This window comes from Pieris rapae, chromosome 13 (genome assembly GCF_905147795.1).
Source record: "Pieris rapae chromosome 13, ilPieRapa1.1, whole genome shotgun sequence".
Classification (NCBI taxonomy): domain Eukaryota; kingdom Metazoa; phylum Arthropoda; class Insecta; order Lepidoptera; family Pieridae; genus Pieris; species Pieris rapae.
The window spans coordinates 5,858,935-5,879,217 of NC_059521.1; the positions used below are offsets into that span (position 1 = coordinate 5,858,935).

The 20,283-nt window shown below is 31.9% G+C and overlaps 1 protein-coding gene across 3 annotated transcripts; it reads right to left on the reverse strand.

Annotated features, from left to right (window-relative positions):
- Nucleotides 1-941: 941 nt before the first annotated feature.
- Nucleotides 942-19,582, reverse strand: LOC110998986 (Fanconi anemia group I protein homolog). 3 transcript variants are annotated; one of them, XM_045630835.1, is made up of 25 exons: nt 19,290-19,582; nt 18,972-19,082; nt 17,602-17,774; nt 17,146-17,313; nt 15,826-15,936; nt 15,595-15,725; nt 14,590-14,789; nt 14,125-14,252; nt 13,201-13,415; nt 12,622-12,823; nt 11,784-11,957; nt 9,343-9,446; nt 8,859-9,013; nt 8,199-8,369; nt 7,537-7,722; nt 6,993-7,186; nt 6,040-6,216; nt 5,535-5,662; nt 4,773-4,969; nt 3,973-4,128; nt 3,516-3,714; nt 2,757-2,952; nt 2,095-2,287; nt 1,331-1,439; nt 942-1,085 (listed from the first exon to the last, which is right to left on the reverse strand). In XM_045630835.1, the coding sequence occupies exons 1-25, from the start codon at nt 19,386-19,388 to the stop codon at nt 982-984; spliced, it is 3,981 nt and encodes a 1,326-aa protein (XP_045486791.1). In that variant the 5' UTR covers nt 19,389-19,582; the 3' UTR covers nt 942-981. The 3 variants fall into 3 exon arrangements, with proteins under 3 accessions (XP_045486791.1, XP_045486792.1, XP_045486793.1); XM_045630836.1 differs by having other exon boundaries at nt 19,167-19,400; XM_045630837.1 differs by lacking the exon at nt 17,602-17,774 and having other exon boundaries at nt 19,167-19,400.
- Nucleotides 19,583-20,283: the final 701 nt, after the last annotated feature.

Sequence of the window (20,283 nt, forward strand, 5' to 3'; positions counted from 1 at the left end):
GGAACCGATTTCAATTTGAATTTCCGCGAATGTCCATCATTCGCCCCTAATTCCGCGAAATCTCGCTAGCTAGTATATAATTTCTAGTATACGTGGTAATAGACGTGTTATTGAAGATATACTTGTAATTAGTTTTATACAGTCAAAACGTAAGACCTTGTTTATATAAGACATTAATTTTTTTAAACCAATTTCTTTATATTATTCACTAGCGACCTGCCCCGGCTTCACACGGGTGCAATGCTGATACTAAACTGACACTACAGAAAATCTGTGAACGTTGTATATAAAAATGTGGGTTATCCATAAGAGATAGACATATACCATCACGGACTCTATAGACCTTTTCAATGTGTCTTTTCACATTACTTTGATAAAACTCGTAGGGTTCACAGCCTGCGTTTGCAATGTAAGCGGAAAAAATGTAATTATTTACGACATCACATTAGAAACCTCAAAAATAACAGTACTTCTCCACTATTTAATGGATGTTATTGTACATATAAACCTTCCTCTTGAATCACTCTATCTATTAAAAAAACTGCATCAAAATCCGTTGCGTAGTTTCAAAGATTTAAGCATACAAAGGGACATAGGGACAGAGAAAGCGACTTTGTTTTATACTATGTAGTGATTTAATGATAATACGTGCGCCTTTTGACGGTTAGAATAACTAAACCAAATTTGTCTCATATTTGTACTTGTTGTATCATAATCATATACAAACAAATACATTATTATATCTACCACTATCTTTTAGTATAAAAGTTTCCAGGTTGTTCTAGTTTATTGGAACAACAATTCGATGTAATTTAGTCAGGAAAAGTTTAAAGCATATTTTTTTTAAACACAGGTTTTGTCTTGAATAAAGGCATTTTTAATTTTACAAATAATCAATCAAACGGGAAGTAATAAATAAATCACATCCATCACCACATCATAAGTATAAAATTTTATTCAAACTATCACTTTATACATTAATCATGACATTCTCCTCCGTTTCCTTATAACTTCATCATCACTTTGTCCACTATCACTGCCAACCGGTGATAAAATTTCCGTAGCAGCATCATTTATGTCTTCACCTGGGAATTATTTTGAAATTGTACAATTTATACCAAACCAAATATTAAAATAAGGAATATAATAATAATATTTATTTACACGCACTATTGCCATAAAGAATATAACTTAATAAAATTAATGTCTGTAATTTTTGAATAAATATATTTTATTTAAATGTTCAACTTAATTTAATTCACTGCATTTCAAAAAAAAATTTAAATTGTCTGAAACCTCCAAACATTCACAAATATATTATTATTTATACCAGGATCGTTATTTTCTTCGATTTCAGCGTTGAGCGCTTCCATTAGCACGGGAGCTTTGATTCTGAAATCTCTTGCCGTTCCCAGGGAAAGATATTGTTGGAAATTCAGCTGAAAAGGGTTACTAATTAAAATTTACTTAATACTTATAGTATAACGACCTCAAAATCTATAAATGGCGAAATTAATAATTCGCCAATGTTTCGGGTTTCATATAACTAGCAGACTCGGCCAAGCGTTGCTAAGGCTAAGGTTTTTGTTATATTACATAGTAGTAAACTAGTATTGTCTTTTATTAACATAACTTTTACACATTTAAAGAAAAACACTTTTTAACGGATTATAGTTATGTATTATTGTATTTAAATGTATCCAAATTAAAATCTCAAAATAATCAATCCGCGAAAATGGAGGACACCGTGAGCAATTTCTGCAAAAACCCTACATCTTTTAGTCGATACCAACTCCGGGGAAATAAATACAGATAACACAACATTTTCTGCAGCTGTAATACTTTTTGACATTTAACACCTTTGTCTTCAGTCACCGTGACCACGCACGCTGTAAAGCACGCGAAACGTCGGTTTAAATTTAAAATTATGTACAAATAATTATAAGTTTAAATACAATAATACATAACTATAATCCGTTAAAAAGTGTTTTTCTTTAAAAGTAGTAAACTATTCAAGGGAAACGGTAGAACTTATTTTTTTTTACTTTTACCGTGGATTCATAAGCCAACACAATATTTACTTGAAAATTATACCTTCACTTTGTTTCCCAACAATATAGCGTGTTTGCTGAACTGCTCGGCTTCCAACACAAGTCGTGGTATTAGCTTAGTATCGCGTAGGACTTTGCTCGCCTTCTGGTGTTCCTGCGATGCCTCCAAATAGGTGATAAGACAGTCAGTTACTGATGATAGCTTCTTACCGCAAACCTTCAGGAGGCGCTCTAGCCTATATGAAGGTGATTATTTAATAAAATTATTTATTTAAAATTATTTTTATATCTGTTATAATTATATCCTTCGGTTTAAAGTTACGGTTGGAAGGGAAGAATGGAATATAATAGAATAAATACTTTACAAAGATATATATTATAAGAGTATCGTTTAATGTATGATATTCATGCTAATTAAAAATTACTTGATCATACTTTTTATTCTCATATTTTTTTGTTGATTATTATATATTTTTTTAGATTTAGCGTATTTTTTTAAATCGAAGAACAATGAAATACCTGCAGAAATACCCAAGACCACTGTTTGGATGTATGTACTGTAAGCCCCTTTTATTATCAAATTGCATAGTTATCATCCGTCTCTTTTCATCATAGCGTAAACACATGTGACAGCAAGAGACGAAAGATTAGTTAGAAGAGATAAATAAGACTGATATATTCTTTATAAAGTGATAAATCTCTTACCTTAACATAGGCACCATATCAATATACGAAGTCAGCCGTTTTAGTAAAGTCGCGAGCAACGTATACAAACGCGTACACGCACCAAGTACGCGTTCGCTACCGACTCCCACACAGCAACGCAAAGAACATATACGTGCTATCCACCCTCCCACGCCACATAATTGGATGACTATTGACTTGTATAGTTCTAAAAGTTCTGAAAGAAAATAGTTTTTTTTATTTTTTTACAAAGTACATACGTAAAATTTAATAGCTATAATAATAGTTTTATCTATACATACATTGTGGCCGTCCATATATTACGTCAATCTAAATTAGGGGGGGGGGGTGTTTCGAAATTGACGTCATTCTTATTTATTTACTTAAAGTTGATTTTTCACGTACAAAAAGATTATTTCTAACTAAAATAACTCATAATAAAAGAAATCGGCGCTGTTTAAACAAAGTCGGCTTCCTTTGTCTTTGCCGCGCGCCTGATTTGCAATGTTTTATTTTGTCAAACTGGTAATGACGTCAATTTTGGGAGAAGGGGGGGGGGTCAGTAAGAAATGACGATAGGATGATTATAGGGGGGGGTCTAAAATCGGGAAAAAATCGATGACGTAATTTATGGACGGCCCCATTATTGAAAATCTTGATTAAGCTATCGAAAGCTGAAATTATCTTATTTATGTATAAGTATATGTTCTTAATCAAAAATTTGATTTTTAGCCTCTAGAGTCCCCATTACTTAGGCCTTATACTTATACTTACGCCTACCTTTACTTATCCTATGTTCGTGCGTATGAGTTGTATTATTCAAAGCAACAGCGAGATCCCGACTCCTATTCAGCAAATGCTCTGTACATTTGAATCGACTGTTCAAATGTATACAAATTGTATTGAGCACTATGTGGCCCGTACGTGAATCTATTGAAGGAAAATCATCAGAATCCTCATTGGACGATGATTCTTCCTCCTAAAACATAGAAGTCCAAAAATGCGGTTCAATTCATTATTTTCTCGTATAACAAAGCTTTCCAAACCAAGGCTTAGTTTTGGTGGTCCTTTTATTTTTTTAAAGTTCGTTTTACTGGAAAATACATACCAAAAATTTCAACCTACCCACACATTAAGTATGACAGTCTGATATGTGGCTACCCACAATAAGTTAAAAAATGAAATATTTTTTTTAAGTATTTTTACATTTAATATATTTAATAAAGATAAAACTTACGTCAATTTTTCCGAGTACCCGCGTAAGTTTTGTAAGCAGTTGGTCCAATAAAGGTGCTTCCCTATGTTCCCTATGCGAGGCGGTAAGCAACGACCCAATCAACTGTATACAATCTTGTTTGCATGTGTGTACGTAGTCCTCTAGCTTCGATGTCACCTGTAACGCAATGCATAAAAACGGTCATATTTTATATATATATACTATATTATCCTATTGTTTGTGGTCTTTCCAAAAGTCTTGACCGATGTTTATGTTTTTTTTTACTCATTGGTACAAATACAAATAAGAATCTTCAGAATATACAATATTTTTTGGACAAATGAGCTAAGACGGTAGATGCCTGTGAAATATAGAAGCACAACTATATGATTCAAATATGAAAGTCATAAAATAATGTAAATTATATTTTAATGGAAAACAATAACAATAACAGCCTGGTTATCCATATTACAGGTTCTTACCTAGTTTGGAAACCAGTCTCCCAATACTGTCACTATATTATGAATTATTATTGTTAATGTTTAAGGGAGAAAAATAAATAAATTATTATTATAAAAAAAAAATCTTAAAAATAACTAACATAACAAAGGCAAGACTGAAAGCAAATTTAAATGATGGGGTCGAACCCAGTCGCTTACGTCATTGTCGAACCGAGAATTGCATGTTTTATTTATTTATTTATTTATTCGGAAACCAAACAGAAACATCCTTATAATAAAAACAAAGTCAAAAATAAAACACAATACACACACACTGGATGCATCCACAACGGATTACACTTATACAAAAAGTTTTAGTACCATATGAAGAGCTGCGCATGCGACTACTGGAGTTTCCAGAAGTAGATTAGCAATTTGAATGAGCATTGCCGTGTGCTTCTTCAGTAGTACATCTCGTTCCTCCATCGCTCCTTCAGCCTCCAGTTGCACTAACGCCGTGTGTGTGTGACGTAATATGTTTGACATATTTATAGATGCCGTTACGTCTGCTTCACCAGCTAAAAGCATAGATTAAAAATAAAAATTAATCCTAATACAGGAAGGCGTGAATCACGTATATCTTTTTAATATTTAACCCGTAGTTTTTACGAAAAAGTTGACAGTATCAAGACATATGCAGCAATATTCAAATTCAAAAAATATTTATTCATATAGGTACACTTATGAACGTCAAAAAAAATATATATCTTAAATGCTTCTAATTTTACATTTACTGCCAGTTCTCAAATCGAGGGCGTTGAACGTAAGAGAAGAACTGGCAATAAACTCTCCGCCACACATTTAAATCGCCAAGTTTTTTCTTTTACACAACGTTTGTAAGGAGCTGCAACCATTACACCATGTTCCATATGAAACCTTGAGTAAAGAATAATAAAATAAATTAAAAACAGAGATTTGTCTTCTATCAGCAGGAGGCACGGTTAAATAGGAGCACGCACTTACGTACTCGTGAGAACAACACACAAATACGTATACGTACATCGTACGTATACGATGGCCATCATCTATTTTTCTATACTTTTTACTTTACTTTTAAAGTAATAAAATTAAATATTTACTTACTGATTCCTGATAAGACGCTCTCAATTTTAAATGAATAGTGTGTAGACAGAAGTAGGTTAACACAACTCTTGAACACTTCTAAGCATCCCAGTGCCGTACTATCGTCAAATTCGGAGAGTTCTTGAAATCTATGAACCGAAATAAAAATTGAAACAGACTGGGGGTCTAGTCAAGATGGCTTAACAGTAGTGTATGTAGAAAGTCGAAAACTAAATTTGTATGAAAATGACAGTTAGTGTCGACAGTTGGTACCAACTACTAGCAGTCATTTTCATACAAATTTAGTTTTCGACTTTCTGCATACACTACTGTTAAGCCGTCTTGATTAGACCCCCTGGTTATATGGAAGACACAAAAAAATCATTTTCTAGAAAATTCTTAAAATTAGATTACATTTTATATTAACAAAAATAATTGGCATTATAGAAACAGAATCCAGGACAAACGTCTTGCTCGTTCCAAATGTTTCTTTAATTAGATTACAGAGTAGTAAAATGGTACATACCTACACAAACACCGTTTATAAAGCAAAGCAGCGATGTGAAACACATGTGTAGCCACCAGGTGTTTCTCGAGTTTCTCATTTAATACACTCTGTGTACAACGCAGAGTAAAGTGATGGAAGTCCCTCTTACTCCGGACTAGGTTGCGTTGCTCTAAAGACGACCATGTCACTTCATCACTGAAAATATTACTGTTTTAGTAGTGACAAAGAGCGTCAAAATGACTACACAGTATAACAGTGATCTGTGGACACAGTAATCTATGGAGACGGTGCTTTATATAGAAGGTGCTCTATAGACTATTGAAAAAAGAAGTATTACTACACGCAGAAATCAACTTGGCATTTAGGTGGAATGTGCTTCCCCTCCCACCCCACCGCTCTCGCCCATAGTACGATCATAAATTACAAAGTTTCTGGTTTTTTTTCGTTATTTTTTTATAGAACAGTGGGCAAACGGGCAGGAGGCTTACCTGATGTTAATTGATTAATTGATACCGCTGCCCATGGACACTCTCAATGCCAGAGGGCTCGCGCGTTGCGTTGCCGGCCTTTTAAGAATTGGTACGCTATTGAAGGACCATAAGTTGAATTGGTTCGAATTCTTATATATTATAATCACTTAACACGCGTCGTCAACGATGTATCTACTTTTTTATATTGTGATTTTATTAAAAAATAAATTAAAATTATATTTGTTTTATTAACCCATGGTAATACGACTGTTACCAAAAAATATACCTACATGTAGCCCCCATTGATAAACGTTGATAATATAAACAATTAATAGATACCTACTATCGCGAGTGTAGCGCGCCTTGAAGATTACTTAAATTTTTTATGCAGTTAGTACATCCCTATGACGTCATTACAGCGAGGTGCCAAGTTAACTTACTGCGTGTAAAAAATCATCAACTTACAACAAGACCTAAATCAAATATTAAATAAATAATCACCTATAAAGCAAATCCAAAATTCTATAACATATCCCGAGATCCCACAAACACGGCAATGGCTTAAAGGGCCCAGCCCTATCTTTCACCAAATTTGCCAACTTTACGGGAGCTTTGCCCTTCTGTGACTTTTGACTTTGCGATTTGACAGTTTCCTTTGTGTCATTCAATTTACTCTTTTTGCCTTTCGGTGTCGTCTGAAAAAATTAAAGTTTAAATGTATTTTGTATGGTATTTGACTAAGCAGGATTTCAAGTTAAGACTTCCGGTTAGAATTGTCGTCAAATAAATTAACTAAATTTACAATTTAACCGTAAAATATATAAATTGTATAAAGTCAAAAATCATTTATTTATTTATGAACGTCAAAAAAGATATATATATATATATATATTAACTGCTTCTATTTTTACATTTACTGCCAATTCTCAAATCAAGGGCGTAGAACGGAAGAGAAGAACTGGCAATAAACTCTCCGCCACTCTTTTTAATCGCCAAGTTTTTTTACACAATGTTTGTAAGGAGCTGCAACCATTACACCACAAACCTTTGAATTATCCAGTAATTGCGTATATATTTTATACAAATTATAAACAGAGTTAGCGTGACTTGTGTGCGGTGTCCATTGCATTATTTTATGAGCTATTAGTGTCTCGTAGCACTGCAATGCCTGTTGGACTTTTAATTTTTTAGCCTTTGATTCCGGCGTCAAGTCCGAAACTCCAATATCATCCTAAAAGTAATAAAAAATTAAAACTACACCACCAAAAGATTTATTTCATTACTCAAGTCATGTAACTTAAAACTAAAAACAGTTTTTTTTAACATATTATAAATTTACCTAAAGATAGAAATAATAACATAAAGAGTAACAAAATTCCTTGTTCTAAATCAGTAACTGTAAATGGCTGTAATCGAAACTAAAAAATATAAAAAAAATTCAATAATATTGAAGTACCCTCATGTTAAAAAGTGATGATATTACCCTCACAATTCCAAGAACGTTGCGAATTTTGTTTATTTTATTGTAAATATTTATTTTATTTATATCTCAATCGTAGACTTGAGTGTTTGATTAAATGTTTGACACAACAATTACACAAATGTCATTTAATCATAGAAACAGATACACGCATACGATATATTTATATTATTAAAATGCAATACATATATATACAAGTAAATCTTTTTTACAAATCAGATATTTACCGAATCCACATTTAACAACGTTTCACCGTCCATTCTGTTCATAACTTCAACCAGTTTTCTGCGTAAATATATGACGCTACTATCGCCTGGACTTCCTAAAATGTCATCTGATTCTTCTTCCGTAGGCTGTAGGAATTGGGCGATCGCGTATAGGAGACGGCCTATAGGTTCCTGACAATGTTTTAATATTGTAATTAGCATCTATTCGAGTTAGTATCAATTCTAGTAATTTTATCAGACTTGGGGCACAACTTTTTTTGTTTTAAAAAAAAAATTGTTTGGTCTTATATACGTACAGATGTGGGTCCATGCGAAAGAGTATATTTTAGCCCCATAGCAAAAAAAAATAAATGTTTATTTTATATATTATATAGTCTATACACCTATTTGACAAGAAAAATTATGGATGGAACCATCGCAGTACCAACTCCAATAATATTTTAAAATGTATTGTATTTGAAATAACATATGCGGTAAAAACTAATGTAACTATTATACATAAAAACATACACTAAAATATATATATACCCCATTAAGGTAATTAATGAAATATAAATTTGCCTTTAAGTCGTAGTTCCGTTTTGAATTGCGCAGGAGTCGTCTAATCTACTACAAAAAGCACATATATCAATGTAACCTGAATAATTTTCTTTTACTTACAATCAAATTTGCTGTAACTGGTCCAGTTTGCACACATTTATCCCACAATATGGGACTCTCACCATCTTCAGCCAAAAATTTACAAACATGTTCATAGAATAACTCTAGTATTGACTCGTGTAAGGCAGGCTTCTCTTTCGCGCATTCATACATTTCTGTAAGAGAAACATTCCAAACATCTAAATATTTCTATGTAACAATATTTTCTATTATTACTACATACAATGTTATGTACGGTTAGTTGGGGTAGAATGGTATAGAATATCGGAGCGTACCAGTGTTTTCGATTTTTCCACAATTTAAATACGAATATAATTTATCCGACAGAGGCTCTATCACATACTAAAAAAATTGAATATCATAAAGTTCCCGCCTTTTCATTGTTGCTATAAGTAAGTGTTTACTGACGAAAAATTTTTTAATTTAATTAGCGCCATTATAACTTAGATAACTGTATCAAATAAACTTATTTATTGATTCTTACCAGTATAAAGTAATTGCTTAACTAATGCGTCTTGCACCAAACATCTCCGTAGTATGGAGACCACCTCCAGACATATTGCTTCATTGCGAACTCGCGATGTAACCCTTAACATAGTGAAATCCAAAAATTACAATCGCGTCACAAAAATAAAATACGTTTATTTTGGAACATAAGATCATCAAGGTATCACTTATTTCATGTCATTACATTTGAACCTGTAGGCATCCCTACTCATCCGGCCGAGAGAAAAAGCCGGCGTCCAAAAACTCTCGGTACGCTTTTAAAAAAGAAAATCATCAAAATTTTTAAAATTATCGACCCTGGTCTATTATTTCTCTAAATCATATTAAATATATCTATTATCTATAATAATAAAATCCCTTTATTCGCTGACCATTTAGCTTAGTGCTATTCTTATCTATATAAATATGACTACATCCCTAAATCTAATTACATAGCAAAAACAATAATTTATTAACCGCCCCGGTCAGGTCTGTCGACATAGACCTCCCCCAATTATTATCCCTATCTATATACATACCTAGAACCCAGCTATTATTTCTGTAAATCTTATTAAATATATCTATAATAATAAAATCCCTTTATTCGCTGACCATTTAGCTTAGTGCTATTCTTATCAAACTATATAAATATGACTACATCCCTAAATCCAATTACATAGCAAAAACAATAATTTATTAACCGCCCTGGTCAGGTCTGTCGACATAGACCTCCCCCAATTGTTATCCCTGTCTATTATCTATATAGATACCTAGAGCCCAGCTATTATTTCTGTAAATCATATTAAATATATCTATTATCTATAATAATAAAAACCCTTTATTCGCTGACCATTTAGCTTAGTGCTATTCTTATCTATATAAATATGACTACATCCCTAAATCTAATTACATAGCAAAAACAATAATTTATTAACCGCCCCGGTCAGGTCTGTCGACATAGACCTCCCCCAATTATTATCCCTATCTATATACATACCTAGAACCCAGCTATTATTTCTGTAAATCTTATTAAATATATCTATAATAATAAAATCCCTTTATTCGCTGACCATTTAGCTTAGTGCTATTCTTATCAAACTATATAAATATGACTACATCCCTAAATCCAATTACATAGCAAAAACAATAATTTATTAACCGCCCTGGTCAGGTCTGTCGACATAGACCTCCCCCAATTGTTATCCCTGTCTATTATCTATATAGATACCTAGAGCCCAGCTATTATTTCTGTAAATCATATTAAATATATCTATTATCTATAATAATAAAAACCCTTTATTCGCTGACCATTTAGCTTAGTGCTATTCTTATCAAACTCTATAAATATGACTACATCCCTAAATCTAATTACATAGCAAAAACAATAATTTATTAACCGCCCTGGTCAGGTCTGTCGCCATAGACCTCCCCCAATTGTTATCCCTGTCTACTATCTATATACATACCTAGAGCCCAGCTATTATTTCTGTAAATCTTATTAAATATATCTATTATCTATAATAATAAAAACCCTTTATTCGCTGACCATTTAGCTTAATGCTATTCTTATCAAACTATATAAATATGACTACATCCCTAAATCTAATTACATAGCAAAAACAATAATTTATTAACCGCCCTGGTCAGGTCTGTCGACATAGACCTCCCCCAATTATTATCCCTGTCTATTATCTATATACATACCTAGATCCCAGCTATTATTTCTGTAAATCACATTAAATATATCTATTATCTATAATAATAAAAACCCTTTATTCGCTGACCATTTAGCTTAATGCTATTCTTATCAAACTATATAAATATGACTACATCCCTAAATCTAATTACATAGCAAAAACAATAATTTATTAACCGCCCTGGTCAGGTCTGTCGACATAGACCTCCCCCAATTATTATCCCTGTCTATTATCTATATACATACCTAGAGCCCTGCTATTATTTCTGTAAATCATATTAAATATATCTATTATCTATAATAATAAAAACCCTTTATTCGCTGACCATTTAGCTAAATGCTATTCTTATCAAACTCTATAAATATGACTACATCCCTAAATCTAATTACATAGCAAAACCAATAATTTATTAACCGCCCTGGTCAGGTCTGTCGACATAGACCTCCCCCAATTATTATCCCTGTCTATTATCTATATACATACCTAGAGCCCTGCTATTATTTCTGTAAATCATATTAAATATATCTATTATCTATAATAATAAAAACCCTTTATTCGCTGACCATTTAGCTAAATGCTATTCTTATCAAACTCTATAAATATGACTACATCCCTAAATCTAATTACATAGCAAAACCAATAATTTATTAACCGCCCTGGTCAGGTCTGTCGACATAGACCTCCCCCAATTGTTATCCCTGTCTATTATATTTTTATGTCTGTCTACTATCTATATACATACCTAGATCCCTGCTGGGTAGCATGTAGATCAACAGTGAGCTGAGTGAGATAGGAATGCGTACTGAACTGTTCACTGCACCCACTTTGACTGCTACTCAGCGAGTATGAAGACAGCTTCATATGCTTCAACACAGTAAGGAAGCCCAAAAGCGACAGGCATCGGTATTGGGAGTCCCTGTGAGAATTTTCATTTATAATTGTATATACATAATTTGATTTTTAAATTATTATCAAACATTTCCATGCATTCGAACCCCTCTATTGTTCAGTTAAGAGACCCACGAATCTCTGATCAAATTATATATAATCATTTATTATTACTTTATTAGATTGTACATGGTGTTATTTTTTTATATTATATATATTACTAGCTGACCTGGCAAACGTCGTTTTGCCATGTATAACATTTATGATAAAACATAGGGGTCGATCGTAGAGGGTTGAAAATTTAGGGTTGTATGCGTTTTTATTGCTGTTGATACAGTTGATAAAAAAAAATTAAAAAAAATATTTAGAGGTGGACTACCCTTAACATTTAGGGGGATGAAAAATAGATGTTGTCTAATTCTCAGACATACATAAAATTTCATGAGAATCGGTCAAGCCGTTTCGGAGGAGTTTAACCACAAACACCGCGACACGAGATTACGGCAATGCATTTGCTAAGGCATTTGATACTTATCAAAATTATCAGTTTGATCTTGATGTATTTCATATCATTCGAATTTACTAATATTCTAGTATGATGATGATATATTTCGTAACTAATTCTGTTAATACTACAAATTCAAAATATTTCTGGATATTGATATAATAAGTTTTATTAATAAAATATTTACCGAGAATATAACCCCTTCCGGCAGACCATAACTAACGTATCCCTCGTTCGCGTACTAAACGTTATCAAGGGATGTACGGCTGCGTACACGGCCGCTGCATGTGTGTAGTCACCCCCCGGTTGGCAGTTCTCTAGTATTGTACTCAATTGTGTACAAGACTCAACGGATACTGGCGTTAATTTGCATAAGACATATAGACAATCTAAAAATAATGTAATATAAATTATATAACTAATAATTTTATTTTTTGTATTTTTTTCCATAGTAAATAGTATTTTTTATAAACGACATAAGAGAGAAGACTAACTGCCTACAAAATACGCTCAGAATTACGCTATAAACTTACCTTTAAAAAAAATCGTAAATTTGGTGGCAAATGGGTAGAAAATTTGTTTTTTTTTTTTATTTTACAAATCAGTTTTTTTTTCGCATCAGGCTCATCTGAAGTTAAGTGATAACATCCATGAACACTTATTGTCAAAAGGCTCGCAAGTTCAAAGCTTTACACCAATTATTATTATGATTCTGACCATTTCTATTTATGTATATAATTAATTTTCTGTTTGATCTCATTCATACCTGAATACTGCCTTTGGCTGCAGTCCCCAGAAAGCCTATCAGCCAACTGTGCTAATATGTGCTGAGCTGTGTTAGGCTGAGACTTGCACAACCTAACCAGTATGAGCTTCCCATGAGACCAACAGGCGTGTGATACCGCCTTAACACGAGATACTGATAGAAGAGAAAAAGCTAAGTTGATAAGACCACGTACTGTCAGCTCTCGGTGATTTGCACTGGAAATAAATTAATAATTTACAACTTAAACTTTAAAATACACTCATATTAAAAATAAATCGAAATTGTGGGTCGTTCAAGAAAAGCGCACACGGCATCTATGGACCGCAATATCAATTAATTGTATAAAAATATTTGCGTTTTAAAATTAATTTGACAACACGAGTACAAAAATACCAAAACAACTGAAACTTCAATATCGAAAATTATACTGACAAGAATTTTGATTAAATAAAAGGTTGTCTGTAAATTCGGTTTACGGACGACAATTTAGCAAACGTCATAACAACATAATGATGAAATGATTGCATACTTTAGTCTACGAGTGGAAGAGAAAAAGATGCGACGCAAGCGTACAATGAGCGTAACCGGACAATGAGTCATACTTTTCGTGAGTGCAGTGCAGTTTTCCGGTGTTCATAGTTTTTCTTAGACATTATAACGTCAAATAGTATACCTTTCGTTTTGGTACAAATTTTAACTTGTTGATAAGATATGTAACTAAGCGGTGCTTGACAATAGTTAATAACTACAAGTGTTAAATAGTCATGCGTAATTTTTTAAAGCTTTACGTTAAACAGAACTTGGTCCTTCGAGCCGGACAAGATTTCCCATATGGATTTTCCCTCAATGTTGTCACATTCCTGTGGGCTACTCGCGCATTTTAACTGTCGATTTATTATTAATAGTTTTTTTTAAATAGATTACCTTTCTGTCGTTAGAACTTTGAGCACATTAGCAACATCTACGTCGGGTGGTAGTACCGATCTAACCCAGGCTGACTCTTTACTTCTCTGATCATCTGAAGTACGCTGTTCTATAGCTGACTTTATAACCTATTAACACAGAAATTATATTATTACTACAAAGTCAACAAAATTGATTTAGAAAAGAAATATAAAGATAGATAGATATATAATAGAAAAACAGACTATTTGATAGATATTGATATCTAATAGCATCTAGACTCTAGAGCTATCAATAAAATACCGTTAACCAAGGCGTAGAGTAATGTTTATTCAACGCATTTGGTAACGAGACCCATGTTTGATTACGGAGCGATAATAACTGTATTAGGACAGTAGTAAAAAAATTTTTTTTTTAATTTGACTAAGCGTCCTCAATTTTTTTTTCCATATTTAAATAAACACTATCAAAAATGACTATACTCACTTCCAAACAAACAGATCTGAACTCAGTTCCCTTGTCAGACACAGCAAGGGCAAGGTCTAAGAGAAATGGTGCTCGCAGCAACTGTGATTTTGGCCATTGCTTTATGTGTCTTCTTATCAATTCTGGTTCAGCCGCGCCCTGCGTTATGTGATACAAGCTAGTTGAGAGACAACGACTGAGTTCCGCATGGCTGTGTCGTACTGAAAAATTGTTTTTTTTTAATAGTAAGTAACTCATCGCTTAAGAAAATGTATTACGATGTACGGTTAAGATACAAAACCGAATCTTAATGGTATTAATTTATATATTTCTGGCCCGCTCTACGCCCTTGACTTGCGAACTGGTAGTAAATGTAATTTTTTTTTATTTCAATTAATTTAATTTGTTTTTTTGACGTTCATAAGTGTACTTGTTATATGAATAAAGGTATTTTGAGTTTGAGTTTATAATTTAATTTTTTAATGCACCCATACTAGCACAATCTTTTTTTAAACGTGTTGTTTCATCATCAGTGCGTACAGCATTATGTGCTTAGTTACAGCAAGTATCTTTCGTCACTAGTGCTTCTTGCGTCCAATTTCCATCATTAGTTTCGATCCCTGACGACTCCACCACTAACGCATCGTTCTACCAGGTTTTCTCTTGCCACAAGGTCGGGAGGACATTGGGGCTTTGTCATTCTTCAATGTATGCCAAACACCGTAAGTATTTTTCAATAAATATACTATAAAGTTATTTTTTCCAGCTATCTCTATACTGAAAACCATCAAACTTAAAAGAGGTATAACCACAATTTATTAACATATAATTGACACCTGAAATCAGATCCCGAAGAAAAAAAAATGTTTTCGGTAAAAAAACAGACGCAGATACAGACAGAGACGCAGTAATGTGTGTGACATGGGTCACACAGAAAGTTGATGGGACTTACTGAAATGAAAATTTTAAAAAAACGTTACAATTAAAAGACTGTTGTTGTTGATTATAAAATTTAGAGAAACATACCTATATCATCCAAATCAGCAGTAGTAGATTCTGAATCTTGTGGGGGAGGCTCCAACTTACTATACAAATGCAGGTTAAAATACTGACTCAGGTGTGCTAAGACCACATCCATATTATACACCTTACATAATCTAAAAAAAATATTTAAATTATTAATTATTATATAAAATATCTGAGTAGTGGCAATTGATGCAAATGATACCTTTAATTATATTTAGTAGAGGTACTTACTTAAGTAGTTGATGGACTAGAGGCGGCAATGCTTCTGGTGGAGTATCTGTGATATATGTACATATCTTATTCACCACTTGCTTGTGGTCATTCTGAGATAGATGAATATCCCTGGAAAATAAGAAAAAACATAAAATACTGCTAAAGACCAAAGCACAAGAATACATTAAATATAAGAGGAAACCACTAGAAGCATATATGACTACAAAGTATATATATATATTTAATAATATATAGATTTTTAAAAGTGTTATTAATGTAAAAAAACAAAACAACAAAACAACAGACACGAAAGATTAACTTAAGACGCGCTAGTTACTTGGTGACGCGCCCTCCTAGAACTAACTATGGAAAAAGAAATCTGGAGTTTGAGGGTGTTACAATTTATAATAAGTTACCATCGGTTATAAAAGGAGAACAAAGTTATGCCCGGTTCAAAAAGCTACTAAAAGCACACACAGTTAATACATACAAATAAGTGATTAAATGTATGTATATATAAATAAAGCAATACACCCCATTTCAATTAGATTTACACCGCTAGAGTTTAAATATTAATTATTAATTACTTCTATTAGACAAAAACAAATAAAACCCAATAGGTACATAAAATATTTTATGAACCCATATAAATCATATAAATGTATTTACCTAAAATATCTAAATAGAACAATAAACTAAAAATAAAATAGTCTTATGAAATATATATATAATATAATATAGTATAGCATAATATATTACATATAATATAATGTATAAATATGATATATAAATATATATAATATAATATAATATAATAAATAATGTATAAATATAAAAAGTAATTAATATAAACCTGTTATATCAGGCTATGCCATCAATGCCACATCTAGTAATAAGTCCAATCCTAAACCTATGTTTTTGCTTGGTTGACCATTTCGAGTCTGTTGTGTCTACCTGCATTTTTGTTACTGTATTTGTTTTTGAATTTTTGTATAGGTACCTTCTGTGCGTACTAGTAATAATTATTTAGTCTCTTATAATGTTTTTTTCTCAGTAAGCGATTTTTTTTTTAATTCCTATGAGAAATAAAGTTATTCTAACCGTAACCATAATGTAGAAAACAAGGTTTGAAGGTACTGAGAAATAATTCATGCAATTTAATATAGGTTAGTTTAAAAATTAAAAGTAACTAAAGATTGTATAAAATTAGAAAAATAAATAGAGCCTCTGGAAAGATTAGTAAATTACCAATAGATTTAAAATTGAAAATTTAACAGTAATATTAGTTCACTTAAGTTGTGTTAATGTTTTGGTTGGATGTTTAAATTAATAACGTACTTAAACATTGCTGTAAGGGATACCAGTTGGCGTTCCTTCCACTGACACATGCATAAAATATGTATGCACTGGGCCTTATACTCCGTGCCTGACATATCAGTTCCATGCTGCTTGATACTAATCTGTGATGATACTATTTTCAGGCATTCAGGAAGCACATCTCGCCAACTGGAAAAAAACATTTGTTTTTGATGTAGTATTACAACATATGGTGTACTTTATTAACCTAGGAGTTTATAGTTAATCTTGTAGTAGAAAAATTCACCCTAAATGGGCAAAAAAGTTATACTGAAAAATATACCTTTTGGTTGGTTGAAAATGACAGATGCATAAAGGGTGTATAAAGAAATAGATATCAAAACCAAAATTGAGTTGCATTATAAGGTAAATTTCAAATTAGCTTAAAGCTCATGATTTGTAAACATCTAATCTATTATTATGTATCCTGTAACTTACATCATATTAACATCATTATCATCAACAATGGATTGAACACTATCATTATTCCACCGTAACAAGTCATCAATTGGCATCCTGGGAAGTTCCAGACATAGTCTGCTGATAACGTCACCACAATGTGTCAATGATGTAGACTCTTTTCTCATTGTTTTTAATACTATGTCAATTACCTTAAAATCACATACTTTGCATATAGAAAGGTTTTTGTTTTGAAGAATTAGGTCTGCTCAATCAAGGCTACGACTTTTCTTTATATTTATTTATTTATTAATCCTTTATTGCCTTATACAAAAACACACATAACAAAAAAATAAAAAATAAAAAAAAACAGTAACAAAAGATATAAGGCAAAGGGCGGCCTTATCGCTTACAAGCGATTTCTTCCAGGCAACCCTAATGAGAAACACAACGTTAAAGAAAAACCATCAGAGGGTAGAGTACAAAAAAAATCAATTAACAAAAGCAACAAAAAAACAAAAAAACTAAAAACTTAAACTTAGAACATGCGTTACTATAACTAATTGAATATAATAAAACAAAATCAAAGAAAAAATAGCAATAATAATAAATAAAAATAATTATAGACAAAAATTTAAAAGCAAATAAAAAGGTTAACCTATAAAAATAAATATATATAAGCAGAACTAATTACGAGGTAGAAAGAAAATGATCAAAAAGAAGCTTTTTAAATACATTTAAAGATTGCGCTCGTCTAATATCGATTGGTAGGGAATTCCATAGCAGGATACTCTGCACAGTAAAGGAGGAGTGATAGAATTCAGTTTTATGCGTAGGAGTTTCAAGAATTAGGTTGTCTAAGGAACGTAAGTCAAAACTGCCGCCGGAGAGGAAAATAAAATTTTGCTTTAAGTAACTAGGGGTTTTGGGATTAAAAAGAATATTAAAGAGAAGTTGTAAAATGCGCATCTTACGCCGCAATCGAATGGGTAGCCAATTGAGCTTTCTTCGGAACTCCGAAATATGGTCAAATTTACGGAGTCCAAAAATGAATCTGATGCAAACATTTTGTAAGCGCTCTAACTTATCAAGCTGCAACTCAGTTAAATCAGGATAACATACATCAGCATAATCAAGAATAGAAAGTAAAAGAGAGTATATTATATATTTTGACCCTTGACTTGGGCTTTTATTTATAGTAGTAATTCTGGAGTCGAGTCAGTAATATTTTTATGACCATATACTTGAACGATTCAGTATGCGATGACTCTATCCACCTATGCATTGTAGATCTAAATAGTAAACAAGCATATAAAAACTAATTTGTTTGCCACTGATAAAGTCAGCCACTGATGAAAAATATTTAGGAAACTTTTATTGCAATAAAAGCTACCTCTTAAGACAATTACCTTTACTTTATTTTTATAAGCTTCCGGACCATCTGTTAATCCATCAAAAATACAATCAATAATGTCGGCCCCATCACTTTTTAATATACGGTAACTTAAGCCACTAATAATCTGCAACATGGAAATGTATTAATAAAACACTACTATTTATTTGATTCAAATTCCTACTAAGTATCAGAAAAAAACAAAAATAACCTATTTCCATCCCTAGAGAATAAGACGTTGGTTGTATTTTTCAAAATTTCTAATTTGTAACTGCAAATAAACTGAAAAGTATACATTTGACAAAAGCTTGTGATTTCCTTACTATAAACATACCTCACTAAACTTAATTTTACAATAATTTCGTAATTCGTTTTTTTTATTATTGATGTGTCCAATTTCTTTTATCACCGAGAATATTTTATTCGTATCCATGTCTATCAGTGATACTCAAAACCCAACTAAAACTTTCGTTAAAAACATGAACTAGTTAGTATTTATGAATAAATGTTTACTCGGTAACTTATACCGAGCATCTTGTAAATAATAATTGTGCAATCATTCAAAGGGGTTAAGAATTGTCAATGTTATTTTTTAGTATTTAATGATGTACAACTTAAGTCGTGTTTAAAATTTTACAAAAACAATAATTCTTTTATTTCAAAAGTTCCGAGTCCGTTTCCTTTAAATCATAATCTATTGTCTATACTTTGCCAGTGATGTGCGATTCGATGTTTGTGTCAATAAAAGTTGAGAGAACCAATTTTGATTTGGATTTGGATTGTATATTATACACATACGATCGTGACGGATGATTCACTTAACGAACACCGCTATCCAAATTTTGTGGTTTTGACTAAATACAGTACATGAGGGCTGAGGCGTTTAACGTTTAAATTACCATCGGTTTTTGATAAAATACTACAGCATAAGTCTAAAACTTTTAACGTTATCTTAAAAGTGCTCGAATTATTATATAATATATAAAGTTTATTTGATGTTACTTCATGATTTTTACTATTTCAGACTTTTTTAAATACTTCTACGTTTTTTGCTTTAAAATAGATTTAGGTAGGTTAGTTTAATTTTAGTTGCAATTTTTTCTTATTTAGTCTTAAATTTTGAATTTACAATAACGAATCATTGCGGATCGAGACTTAAGCTTTACGATACATTACGATCTAGAAAATCGGATCGATTATTAAATACCTATTAATTCGTGCTTGTAGTCTCTGGTCTTAGCAGAAGTGTTGCAAGTTACTCGTTAACCAATTTCCACTTATAATATAAACAACAATTATTATCATTTAAGGTGAATGAAAATCAATTG

Excerpts from the sequence above, each read along its gene's own strand:
- LOC110998986 (XM_045630835.1), bottom strand. The coding sequence starts at position 19,388 with ATGGATACGAATAAAATATTCTCGGTGATAAAAGAAATTGGACACATC. Across the intron at positions 15,726-15,825 it reads CTAGTCCATCAACTACTTAA|ATTATGTAAGGTGTATAATA; the intron begins GTAAGTACCTCT and ends TATTTTTTTTAG. Across the intron at positions 3,715-3,972 it reads GGGTACTCGGAAAAATTGAC|GAGGAAGAATCATCGTCCAA; the intron begins GTAAGTTTTATC and ends TCTATGTTTTAG.